General features: G+C 40.9%; 1 protein-coding gene across 11 annotated transcripts in view; it reads right to left on the bottom strand.

The window, feature by feature from the left end:
• Window positions 1-12,933, bottom strand: part of SPECC1 (sperm antigen with calponin homology and coiled-coil domains 1) — a 280,506-nt gene that overhangs the window by 197,137 nt on the left and 70,436 nt on the right. For all 11 annotated transcript variants that reach the window (XM_081270147.1, XM_081270146.1, XM_081270145.1 and 8 more), the window contains one exon: window positions 71-206. In XM_081270147.1, the coding sequence (XP_081126273.1) occupies window positions 71-206 (136 nt within the window). The remainder of the gene's footprint in view (window positions 1-70; window positions 207-12,933) is intronic.

The raw sequence follows: 12,933 nt of genomic DNA, 5'->3' as shown, positions 1-12,933 counted from the left end.
CATCACCAATGTGCTTTTGTATGGCCAAGATGAATGGCTTCCTAGTCCCTCCTGCCCAGGTCCCTCCTACCTGTATTGGTCCTCAGGCGACTCTCAGCTAGCTCAGAGATGGCTCCTGCTGTCGAAGTCTTTTTCAGTCGAACTACCCCTGATGAGGTGGTACTTCCAGGTTTGTTGAGCATATCCTCGCTACTGGCCCTCTTGAGCTACAAGAGAGGTTGGAGGGAAAAGAGAGAGGATGAAGACAGGTTCTCAGTAAGGAGTGCTGCAAAACAACAAGGTATCTGAGTGGAACCGTGTGCCCAGTGGCTTAGATACAATACTCTGAGTAGCACCAGTGTGTGAAGTGAAAAAAATGTCAAGTTAGGCAAACCTGTGCCTGTCATTCGCAGGTCAGAGTATGATCTTCTATAAGATCTTCTATAATCATTTCAAAGAATAGAGTTAAGATGACGGTGTATAGTACCCATCATGTCACACTTCAAAATCAGTTGCCTCCCCTTAAGTGCAGAGAATACATTCCAAGTCCACTGCTAGTTCTTAAGTTTCCAGCCCTTTATATACTGTTTCATTCCTACAGTAGATCTTACCCACCTTGACATAGAATCTTTTTTCTTTCCTTATGAAGTTGAGAATTTTAATCTCTTCACTCGAAGCACTACACAGCGTGTCTGAATTGCCAGCATCACTACTCTTGCATTTTGGGGCCATTAATGAGTAAAATAATGGTTACAGGTTACATAAACCCAAGCACAGAGATATGGTGACAGTTGGTCTCATAACCAAGACAGGGTGAGGAGTATCCGCAGCATGGATGTTGAACACATGGATGATTTACCTCCCAGACAGTATGGTGCAAGGTTTCATCATGGTACCCAGAATTGCACGTGATTCAAAAGTTATGAATCGATTATTTCTGGAAATTTTCACTTCATATTTTTTGGACCATGGCTAACCGAAACTGTGGAAAGTGAAATGTGTAGGTAAGAGGGGGACTGAATAACTGGAAAAAAAATCTGGTAGAAAAACAAACAATGGCACTGGCGAAAAAAGAACTGTGAGCAGCACAAAAGGCAGGATAGGGCTGTGCACAGAACATTCCTAAAATAGCTTAATGTACATCAGGAACATGTCTGTATAACCAATGTGATTCTGCAATCTGTACACTTGGAAAAATGAGAAATTATACCCCATTTTATTCAAATGTATGATATGTCAAGATCATTGTATTGTCATGAGCAACTAATAAAAAAAATTTTTAAAAAGTACATCAGGAGGAAATGATTGGAGAATCTACATGACACCAGGCACTCTGTAGAGCATCTCATAAAAGAGGTGTTCAGCCACAGTGTTGAGGCCTCAAAGGCAGCTCCATTCTGCTCCACTGGCTTTGGAGCCACTTACTGAGGGTTAGAACTTCAGACATTTGCACAATTAAAAAAAAAAAAAGAGGCATTTTCCATTTTCGTATCATTTAAATTTCAAGGCATAACCACATGCCCCCAGAACAGTTTGAAAGAGAAAAAATACCAATACCAAATGTTGGTGTATTCAGCAGCAACTATCACGTCTTGCTGGTGGGAAGGCAAATTAGTAAAATTGCAGTATCAATGCAGCTAAGTACTTTCACCTTATGCTTCAGCAGCCCTACTCCTAGCTCTGTGTCCAAGAAGACTACTTTAAAAGAATGTTCATAGCACCTTTATTTGTAATAGTCCCAGTCAAAGCAATCCAAATATCCTTCGACAGAAAAGACATTAAATAGTGGTATATTTCACAATGGAAACACAGCAATAGAAAAAAAAAAGTTTGATCTTAATAAATGGATCAATCTCATAGGTATTCTAAGTGAAAAGAACCAGAAGCAAAAGATCACTTACTGCCTAATTCCATGTATGTGAAGTCTAAGAATGGCAAAGCCAATTGATGGCAACAGAGGTCAGAACAGAGGTTCTATCTGGGGAACTTACATATAAGAAGGAACCTTTTGGGTGCTGGAACATCCACATATACATTGGGTGGTGGTTATCTGAGTATGAACTTGTATAAATATCCAGTGAACTGAATAGCTAAGATCATGATGTATGCACTTTGCACTTACTGTAGTATGCTGTGCTTCATTAAAAAAGAAAAAAAGTGGGGCTGGGATTGTGGCTCAGCGGTAGAGAGCTCGCCTAGCACGTTCAAGGCTCTGGGTTCCATCCTCAGCACCATGTTAAAATAAATAAAATAAAGATATTTAGTCCAACTACAACTAAAAAAATAAATATTTGAAAAAAAGAAAGAAAAAGGGGGCTGGGGTTGTGGCTCAGTGGTAGAGTGTTTGTCTAGCATGTGTGAGGCACTGGGTTCGATTCTCAGTACCACATATAAATAAGTAAATAATATAAAGGTCCATGAACAACTAATAAAAATATTTAAAAAAAAAGAAAAAGAAAAAGAGATTGGGAATTTAGTTCAATGGTAGAATACTTGATCAGGATGCACAAGACCCTGAATTTCATTCTCAGCACTACAGAGAGAGAGAGAGAGAGAGAGAGAGAGGGGGTGGGGGAGAGAGAGAGAGAAAGAGTAAATTGGGGTGGAGGTGGTTGCAATTTGAGGCAAAGTACTGGTCTCATTCCTACAAATATTAACGTACTTTTGTTTTAATTTTTTTAAAAAAATTTATTGTGGCAAAATGAGCCTAACATAAAATTTACTATTTTAATCATTTTAGGTGAACAATTCAGTGACATTAAATATAGTCATAATGTTCTATGGCCATCACCATCTGCAGTCATCTCAAACTGAAACTCTATTCATTAAAAAAGAAAAACATACTTTTTTTTTTTTTTGTATCAATGATTGAACTCAGGGGCACTCGACCACTGAGTCACATCCCCAGTCCTATTTTGCATTTTATTTAGAGACAGGGTCTCACTGAATTGCTTAGTGCCTTGCTGTTGCTGAGACTGGATTTGAACTCGTGATCCTCCTATCTCAGCTTCCCAAGCCACTGGATGGTGCACCACCCCACCCAGCCCACATACTGCATTTTAAAAAGAGGACCGTGCCAGTAATCCTAGCAACTTGAGAGGCCAAGGCAGGAGGATTGCAAGTTCAACACTAGCCTCAACAACTTATTAAGACTCTGTCTCAAAATAAAAAATAAAAAGGTCCGGGATGTGGCTTAGTGATAAAGTGCCCCTGGGATCAATCCCTTGTACCACCGAAAGAAAACAAAAAAAAGGGTTGGGGGACATTATTTAAAGACTTAATATTAGCCAAACAACCCTGGTCAAGATTTTAAAACAAATTAATAATTTAAAAATCAAATAATATTAAAAGAACGACTTTCATTTAGTAGATGATCAAATTTTTTATATAACAGCATAATCCCTGACTGAGCAACTGGATAAATATGGCACCTGAGGTTGTCACAGAAGTTGCACTATTGCCCTTTTTTAGGGACTCCAGAATTGTCTTCTCACTTCCCATCTCAGAGTAAAAGGTGTTTCTTTGCTCAAGATTTCCAACCTCTCAAACTATCCATCAGATTGTCAGTATATGTGTTCGATATTAAATGACCACAGTCTATAATGTCAGCAGCTTTTTTCCGATAGGAAAATATAAATGAACTTATTTTTCACTCTGCCAAGAATCATGACCAAGTGCATCCCTGGTTCCCAAAGGAAATCAATTCTGATCTCAGACTTTAAAAATTCTCAAGGGGACACCTCAAATGAAAAGTGGAAATCATTGTAGTTAAGGGAATACTCAAAGCTATAGTGCAAAGGGTATGCACTTAGTTCTACTTTCCTCTAATTGGCCGACATTGTTGAAATCAGTTAAGTTGAAGCACAGAATTATCAAACCCTTTAGCAAAAGGCCCAGAGGGCAAGTGCTCAACCTTCAAATCAGAACAGGGCTTCCACAAACCAGAGTACTTCCTTTGGGGTAGAAATAAAACCACTCCAGCCTCCACCCCAACCACACCCTGGGACACTCTATCCCTTCTTCTATATGGGGTTGGGTCCTGAAGATGTGGGGTCTTGATGAGATGCCAAGCTGAGGCAACAGAAAACAGGAGTTGGCAATCAGTGGGAAGACTTGCATTGTAAGATGGCCTGGCCCAGCAATAAAGGAAGTGAGAGTGATCATAAGAATTGCAATGGGGGTTGTAGAAATAACAGTGATCAGGAGAAATGCTCAGGTGGCTGAAGCACCAGACTCAGGACTGGAGGGTTCAAGTGCACAGTTAGTGGTGGGAGAGCTGAGACCTCCTGCATTAAACTCTAAGATATATCATTTTGTTTGGGGCAAGGCAGGAAGGGAGTGGGGGATGCAATAGGGGACCTAGGATATGGAATCTCTATATGCCAGCTTCCCAGCAAGCACATGGGAAGGAGGCAGCTAAGGGTTGGTAAGGGCTGTGCAACCAGGCTGTAGAGACAGGCTGCTAGGGACAGATCCTGCCCTGCTCTTTCCTACCTATGTAACTAGAGGAACTGTTTTTTAGTCCCCCAATTCTAAAATAGAGAAAATAATAATCCTAGTTCTACGATTGTGCCCTTAATTAAGCACTAAATTAAGAACACAACAAGTATCGGTGGATATTATTATTAATACATCCCAAATACTGAAGTAACTGGTTAAATATAACCTCTGCTTCAAACATGTTGAATTTTGACTGTTGGTCTCAAAACACTTTAAATTCACAGCATAGATAAACATGAAAATGCCTTTACTAACCACCTAGGACCTAAATAAAGAATATTTCACACCTAAAAGAATGTGAGAGAGGGAAGAGAAAGATCCTGAGAAGCCTCCTTTCTTGGCCTTCCCTCTGTCTCCTCTTTCTGCTCAAGCCATCTCCTCCACACCTAATGAGGTCTTTGGAATACGGAGGCTAGCTACAAAATCAGCTGTTGCTAATACTGTCAATGTTCAAGGAGATTTTGGCCACTGAATAGCCTTTTATATCTATCTCATTTAACCTGTTTGCCTTTCAAGGAATCCTGAAACTAGATAAGGTTCAGATTTGCATACCAGGCAGAAGTGGGCAGGGAAAGACAGGTCCTGGGGAAAGAAAGGAGGATGCTTCTGGAACACTGTGATCTTAGGCAGCCTGGAGTGGTCCTATACATGCGCATACAGAAGCCAAGGGGGAGAATGGCAGGGCAGAGAGCTCTGAAGACACCCCTCCTATTCCCTCCTTGTTACTGTGCCAGGGCTGCTTCTCTAGGGGCGGAGAACTTTTCTGATCTCCCTAGACACTATACTTCAGCTAAGTGTTTACTGAAAAAGTACTATCGACTGGGTGTGAAGCATTCTGGAGGGAGCAGGTGGGTGCCAGAGAACAAGAGGTGCTTATTCCAATAGTCCATGGAGAGAGGGCTGGGATTCTCGGCTCCCCCACTGCCCCAGGTGCAATGGTAGAGGATTCAGATCTGAATCAGTAGAAGTCAGGACCACCCATGTGTGTAGAACATCAGGCAGCACAGCTGGATCTGCACTGGAGAGCCCCCTCTGTGAGCAAGGGGCAAATGGAGGCAGAGAAGTAGAGAGAGGGTGGGCAGATCCACCTAATGGGAGGCCAAGTTAAGGCAGAGTCTATTTTGAAGATCAGGGCAGGTAAGACTACATTAAGGTTTAGGGATAGAATTAACAGTATAAGTAGGTGGAAGGGAGCCAGCCACGGCAGCTCAGCACAGTGGGCACTTGTTGATTCTTCCAGGTCGTTTACCTGCATGTTCCTTCTCATTCCAGCACAACTCTATGATGCTGTATGTTAGGAAACATTAAGTAAGTGGCTCAAGACTACATAGGTGCAGTGGAGCTGGAATTTGAACCCAGGACTCTGTTTCTGAGTCCCATATTTTTTCCACAACATCACCAGTTTGAAAAGCAACGGGAGCTGGGTGCATTGGTGCACACCTATATTCCCAGCAACTAGGGAGGCCAAGGCAGGAGGATCGCAAGTTCAAAGCCAGCCTCAGCAATTCAGTGAGGCCCTAAGCAACTCAGTAAGACACTGTCTCTAATAAAATACAAAAAGGGCTGGGGATGTGACTCAGTGGCTAAATCCCTTCCCCCCATTCACAGGGCTAGAAGGAAAATTGTCATGTCGGCATGGTCCCACAGTTTAGTGGCCAAGGGCCTGGGCTGGAAATCCAGATGACCTGGATGTGATCCTGGCTCTGCCAGTTGCCAACTATGTGACGGTAGGCAAATCACTTCACCTTTCTGTGCTTTGGTTTCTTTACCCTCTAAATAGATATAATATTGGTGCCTACCTCATAGTGTTGTTTTGAGGATTAGAGGAATTACCCACCCAATGTGCTTAAATAACTGTGTCTAACTCATAGTATGCCTTCAACAGAAGTCAGCTATAATAACCATGAAATAAAATTAACATTATTATTTTTATACTATTGTTACTCTATACAAACTGATTTCAAATTAAGCCAAGGATAATAAGAAGGGTATATTTTTAGGAAAATGTTAAAGCAATGTGATGGAGATTTCAGAGTGCACGGTAGAACATCAAGCAAATCATTAACTTCTCTGAAGCTCAGCTCTTATGTTAAATCCATTCAATAACGCATTTAATAACATCATACAGTGTGCCTGCTTATGATATACCTGGCTAGTGCTATGGTTTACATGCAGTTTGGTATTCCCCAAGGGTTCCTGTGTTGGAAGCTTGGTCCCTTGTTAATAGGTGGAGGCTCCTTTAAGAGGTGGGGCCTAGTAAGAGGTCATTATTGGTCCTACTCTGCGCTTTAGCTTTCTGTCCTACCATGTATTCTCTTTCTCTCTCTTGTCTCTTTCTCTTGTATTCCCACCACTGTGATTGCCATTCATCACAAAGCCCTCTCCAATGCCCACTTGATGTCAATGCCATGACCTTGAATCTCTAGAACTGTGAATTAAAAAAATAAACCTCTTTATAAAGTTACCCAGAGCCTCAGGTATTTCATTACAGTAACAGAAAATGGACTAATACAGTCAAGGATACCAGATACTTTACAAAAGTATTGTGAGAATTGGAAATTAAGTATATAAAACACCTTAGCTAACCACCCATTGTGCCACAAATAATAGCTGCTCTTAAAAAAGTATTGATACTTTAGTTACCCGTGCAATGCTAGCTTGGAAGACCACTTTTGAGTTTCTTTTCTGCCAGCAATACCCGCTTCTCTGCTTCTTGGATCTGAGATGCCACTCTGTACCATACATAGATCTCATGCTATCCTTCTTAGGAAGCAGGATAAAAAAGATGTGCTACAGGCCAATGTAGTACCTCCTCATCACGTAGCAGAGTTAGTTTGCAGAGAGGCAAAGGTCTTGTTTTAGTTTTGCATTGCTAGGAATGGAACCAGGGCCTCATGTACATGCTGTACCACTGAGCTACACCCCCAGCCAGCAGAGCTTTTAAAGAGAGCATTTTATTTCCCCTGCATCTTCCATGAGAGAAAGACTGGGAGGTACAGCACACACACTACAAAGTGATCCTACTGTCCTCAGAAAAAAAACAGCTGAAGCTACTTATTCTATCACTACTCTTTTTTGGATGCAACATCAAATAGGAAAAGCCCCTTGTCTCAGTTACTGATTTGTGACCTATCTCTATTCATGGCTGCATTTTTTTTTTGTCTCTAATTCCTGGTCACACAACAGCATCAGCACCACCCAAGGTTTCTGGTTTGTTATAGAAGATCCCTACAAAGGTTATGTGCTTTGGTGTTGCTTTGATATGTTGAAAAGGTATTTTTGCTAATGGTGTCACTGATACTTAAGCTGCTGAGCACCTGCATATGAAAGCTTGCAAAAGGAAAAAGTTTAAATACCTCACAGATTAAAGAAACTAAGAAAGTCCTCTGAATTTCACAAAGATGAGGGGAAAACCCAAAGTTCTAAAATCATCAGCCATAATGTAATCTGGTCTTCAGAAGGAGATAACATGTTATGATTGCACAGTGGTCCTCAAATGTGAGCAGGCATCAGAATTCTGGGGAGGGTTTGTTGAAATGAGATTGCTGACTTCACCTCTCTTTAAACCCACCATCAACTACCATGTTTCTGATTTACTAGGTCTAGGGTAGGGCCCAAGAATTTGCTTTTCTACCAAAAAGTTCCCAGGAAATGCTGATCTTCTGATCTAGAGACCACACTTTGAGAACCAAAGTTTTTTTTTTTTTTTAATATTTATTTTTCAGTTGTAGTTAGACACAATACCTTTGTTTTATTTATTTATTTTTATGTGGTGCTGAGGATGGAACCTAGGGCCTCGCACGTGCTAGGCGAGCGCTCTATCGCTGAGCCACAGCCCCAGCCCAGAGAACCAAAGTTTTAGTGCAGCACTGTCCACGGAAATATGAGGCATAACTTTATATTGTGTGGTGGCCACATGAAGAAGTAAACCGAAGCCAGGTGCAGTGGCACACACCTGTAATTCTAGCAGCTTGGGAGGTTGGGGTAGGAGAATCACAAGTTCAAAACCAGTTTCAGCAACTTAGCAAGGCATTTAGCAACTCAGCTAGACTTTCTCTCTACTAAAATATAGAAAAAGGGCTGGGGATGTGGCTCAGTGGTTAAGCACTCCTGGGTTTAGTCCCCCGTGCCAAAAAAAAAAAAAAAAAAAAAAAAGAGAGAAGAAGAAGAAGTAAACTGAAGTATTAGTAGCAAGGCACTAAGTAACTCAGTGAGACCTTGTCTCTAAATAAAATACAAGAAGGGCTGGGGATGTGGCTCAGTGGTTGAGTGCACATGAGTTCAATCCCTGGTTAAGGAAAAAAAAAAGAAGTAAACTGAAACAGATAAAAGAATTTTAATAATATATTTTCTTTACCCAAATCTAAGCAAAATATTATCAACATGCAATCAAAGTAAAATAGAGTCCTGTGTCAATGATAGGATATATTCTGAAAATGAGTTGTTAGGCAATTTTGTCATTGTGAGAACATCATAAAGTGTGCTTCTATAAACCCAGTTGGTGTAGCCTATTATACACCCAGGCTATAGGAGATATATATATTAGCCTATTACTCCTAGGGCAGAGTTAGCACAAAATGACTGAGCTGGGTACAGACTTCATGGATCAGCAAAGCCTTTATTCAGCATCAAAGTTGTGCATCAGGTGGGTGCATTTTCTGGTCAGAAAATGGCCATGGTTACAGGAGAAATCTGGGTTAATATAGGTTATGTTGGGGAGACTTAACCCTTGAAGACTTTAACAGCTTGTGGGCAAAAGGTTGCAAGCATCTGGATCTTGTTTTTACTGAGCATGGTTTGTACTAGGCAGTGTTTTTACTCTGCAGGAGGAGGGTTCAAAGTTCAGAGTCCAATGCCCATCTTGACCTCCAGAGGTCTTCATCTTGTCACGGAGGCAAGACTGATGGGCAGTTTGCTATCACTGGGAAGGGATTTGATTAGGGAAGGGATCCCATTTCACAGGGACTTCCACCTTCAAAGTTTCTGTCTCTCCCTCCCTTCTCCCAGGCCCTACTGTTTCTGGGGCTTTATTAATTTCATATCCTTCACTGTGCTGAGCAAAACAACATGAGATTAAATCAAGCAAAAGAGAAGTTGATGCAATCAAGAGGCACGGTAATCACGAGGCTGCTGCTAGATCACATAGCAGTTTTATGGCAAATTTTTTCTTTATAAATAGAAGTACCCTCCAAAATAATGATGAAAAATACAGTATAGTAAGTTTATAAACCAGCAACATAGTTTCTTTCTTTTTATTTTTTAAAGAGAGAGAATTTTTTAATATTTATTTTTTTTAGTTTTTTTGGTGGACACAACATCTTTATTTTATTTTTATGTGGTGCTGAGGATTGAACCCAGTGCTTCATGCAAGCCAGGTGAGTGCACTACTGCTTGAGCCACATCCCCAGCCCAGTAACATAGTTTCTTATATCATTATTCATTTTTACGTACTGTACATAATTGTACATGCTATTCTTTTATGCAACTGGCATCACAGTCACACAAACATATTAACACATGAATAATGCGTTGTCCTATGACATCACTAAGCCAAAGGAATTCTTCAGCTCCATTGTAATCTGATGGCATCACCAGTATACGTGTGTGTCATTGATTGAAATGTTGTTATATGGTACATGGATGAATATTAGCGAGACATTCTTCATTTTTTAGCATTAACTCTTCAAATCTGGTGTGTATTTTTACATATAGGGCACATCCCAATTTTGACTAGCCACATTTCAAGGGCACCAATTTGCTCCAGGTGGTTAATGGCTACCATATTTACAGCATTTTGTAAGAATGATTACAGAAGACTGGGTCCCCAAGCCTCATACAACACAACCACACTATAAAACTGCTTTCCTAACCACAGCTGAATTCTCTGGGAGGATTGAGGCTGCTCCAACACCAAGCCCTGATCCCTTGACCCCAGCAGGCTGCACAAGGTCAATGCTGGACCACACCTGGCCAAAAACAAAACCAAAAACCAAAAAGAAACTGAACAGGTCTTTGCTTCTTGTTTGACTTTTTTATTGTTGTTTTAAATAAGTAGGAATGAGCAAAAAAGTGGCCAAGGCTTCTAAGAGATGTAGGAGTCACAGCATGCTGACCACCATGCTTCATCCCCATGTGAGAGGAAGCTGGGTGTCAGTGGGCATCATAGAAATAAAGGGGCAGAGTTAAGTAGAGACATGCAACAGAGAGAGTGGCCTGCGCTTGGTCCAGCCTTACACCCTTGTCCCCACAGTGACGTGGAAACCTTAGGCCCTCCAGATCCACAGGTTCATATCCTTAGATACAGCCAACCTCCAATAAAAAATATTCTGAGTTTGGGGATAAAGCTCAGTTGGTAGAGGGCTTGCCTCGCATGCATAAGGCCCTGGGTTCAATCCGCAGCACCACAAAAAAAAAAAAAAAAAATGCATCTATACTGAACATGCACAGACTTTTCCTTGTCATTATTCTCTAAACAGTATAGTATAACATCTATTTTCATAACATTTATATTGTATTAGGTGTTACAAATAATCTAGAGATGAGTTAGAGTTTATAGGAAGATATGAATAGGTTATATGCAAATTCTACACCATTACATACTAGGGCACTTGATCATTCTTGGATGTTGTCTGTGGGGAGTTCTGGAACAAATCCCCTAGGAGTAGCAAGGATGACTAGATTTCTCTCAGCTGGAGCAAGCTCAAGCCACTGTTTCATAGTATGCAACCCAGTGAGCCCTGGTACATAGACCTGGGTCTTCTAAATGGCCAGGATGGGGTGAATCAGAGTACTCCAGGTGCTTGAGTACAGTGAGAATGATATACACCACCATTCCCCATCCTGCTGATCTTGTTGTCCATGCTTTGTTCTGCCACTGCTCCCACAGCTCAGCCGGTATTGAAGTTGATTCTTGGTGGACTTCTTTCACTTTTCCTATTTTGATCCGTTAAAACCATATGTATCCATTTACTGTAAAGCAAATGGAATAAGTATGATGTCCACCATGGAGTCCAGGCAGTGGTACGTGAGTGTTTTCTGTATGATTCCATATCTCTATCTGCTTGTAAGTTTTTGCAGTAAACTTTTAGGGGAGGGCTGGGGATGTGGCTCAAGCGGTAGCGCGCTCGCCTGGCATGCGTGCGGCCCGGGTTCGATTCTCAGCACCACATACAAACAAAGACGTTGTGTCCGCCAATAACTAAAAAAAATAAATATTAAAATCCTCTCTCTCTCTTTCTCTCTCTCCCTCTCTCACTCTCTCTTTAAAAAAAAAAAAACTTTTAGGGGAAGGAAATCTACTTATTTTCTGACCTCACCATTTCCTCATTTTCTCTTATCTTCTCTAGATTTTTAGTTTTCATCATCTACCCACCAATGTAAGGGGAAAGGAGATTGTCAGAGCAAAACGGGATAAAGGAGTAGGCATGGTCCAATTCCTTCTGCTACTCCTTCCCTCAAGCCTTGTCATTCTCTAGAATCAGAACACGAGATCCCAGGAATATGGAGAATAGAAATCCTCTAACATGAACTGTGCTTTCCTCTGACATTTTCCCTGTGGAACAAGTTTCCAAAACACGAACCTCCTGATGTCAGAAGTGGCCAACATCTCGCTATCCTGATGAAACACTCCTGCATATCAGGATTTATTTTTTTTTCATGCTTTTTATAAAAAATATTTCAATGTATTCCAGAAGTAGTTCTAATGATCTATTATTGATAGAATATATGCATTAATTTAAAAATCTAAAATGTGATATTAGGTGAAAGATAATAAAAACAAAATAAATGGAAATGAGGTTGAGTCCTCGATAATAGAATAATAAAATTACGTGACAAACACTTTAAGTAAATTTACTCCTCATGGCAACTAAGGTATTACCTTCCTCTCAAAGTCAAGAAAGCAGGAGCTTAGGATGGTTCCATGGTTTCTCTGAGATCTCACAGCTGGAATGTGGGAGAACCAAGTTTCCACATCAGGCTGCTCTGACCAACACCAAACTTCTCTATTCCACCAGGCTTCTGCTCCCAGAAGAACAGGGGGACATGGGTATTCATCAAAAACTCTGAGCCCACCAGGTAGCTAGTAACTTTTCTTTTTTTAAAATGTTATTTATTTATTTAGTTAGTTAGTTTTAGGTGGACACTATATCTGTATTTTTTAATTTTTATTGGTGCTAAAGATTGAACCCAGTGCTTCATGCATGGTAGGCTCTACCACTGAGCCCCAGCCCTAGCCCCAGCCAGTAACTTTTCTTAGCACTAGGGTCAGAGAGCTGCAAACAACAAAATAGCAGATAATTCCTGCCATCCTGGGGTTCAGTCACAGGGAGACAAACATTAAATAAGCAAATGAATGCAATGGTATAAGAGCCAAGAGGGAAAATAAGGCAGGATAAGGAGGGTGGATGGAAGCTAAGGGGCACTTTGAATACAATGATCAAGGATGACACCTCT

The sequence above is a fragment of the Spermophilus citellus genome (assembly GCF_964194105.1).
Source record: "Spermophilus citellus genome assembly, chromosome: 17".
NCBI classification, from domain to species: domain Eukaryota; kingdom Metazoa; phylum Chordata; class Mammalia; order Rodentia; family Sciuridae; genus Spermophilus; species Spermophilus citellus.
This window is presented reverse-complemented; position numbering and strand designations above follow the sequence as displayed.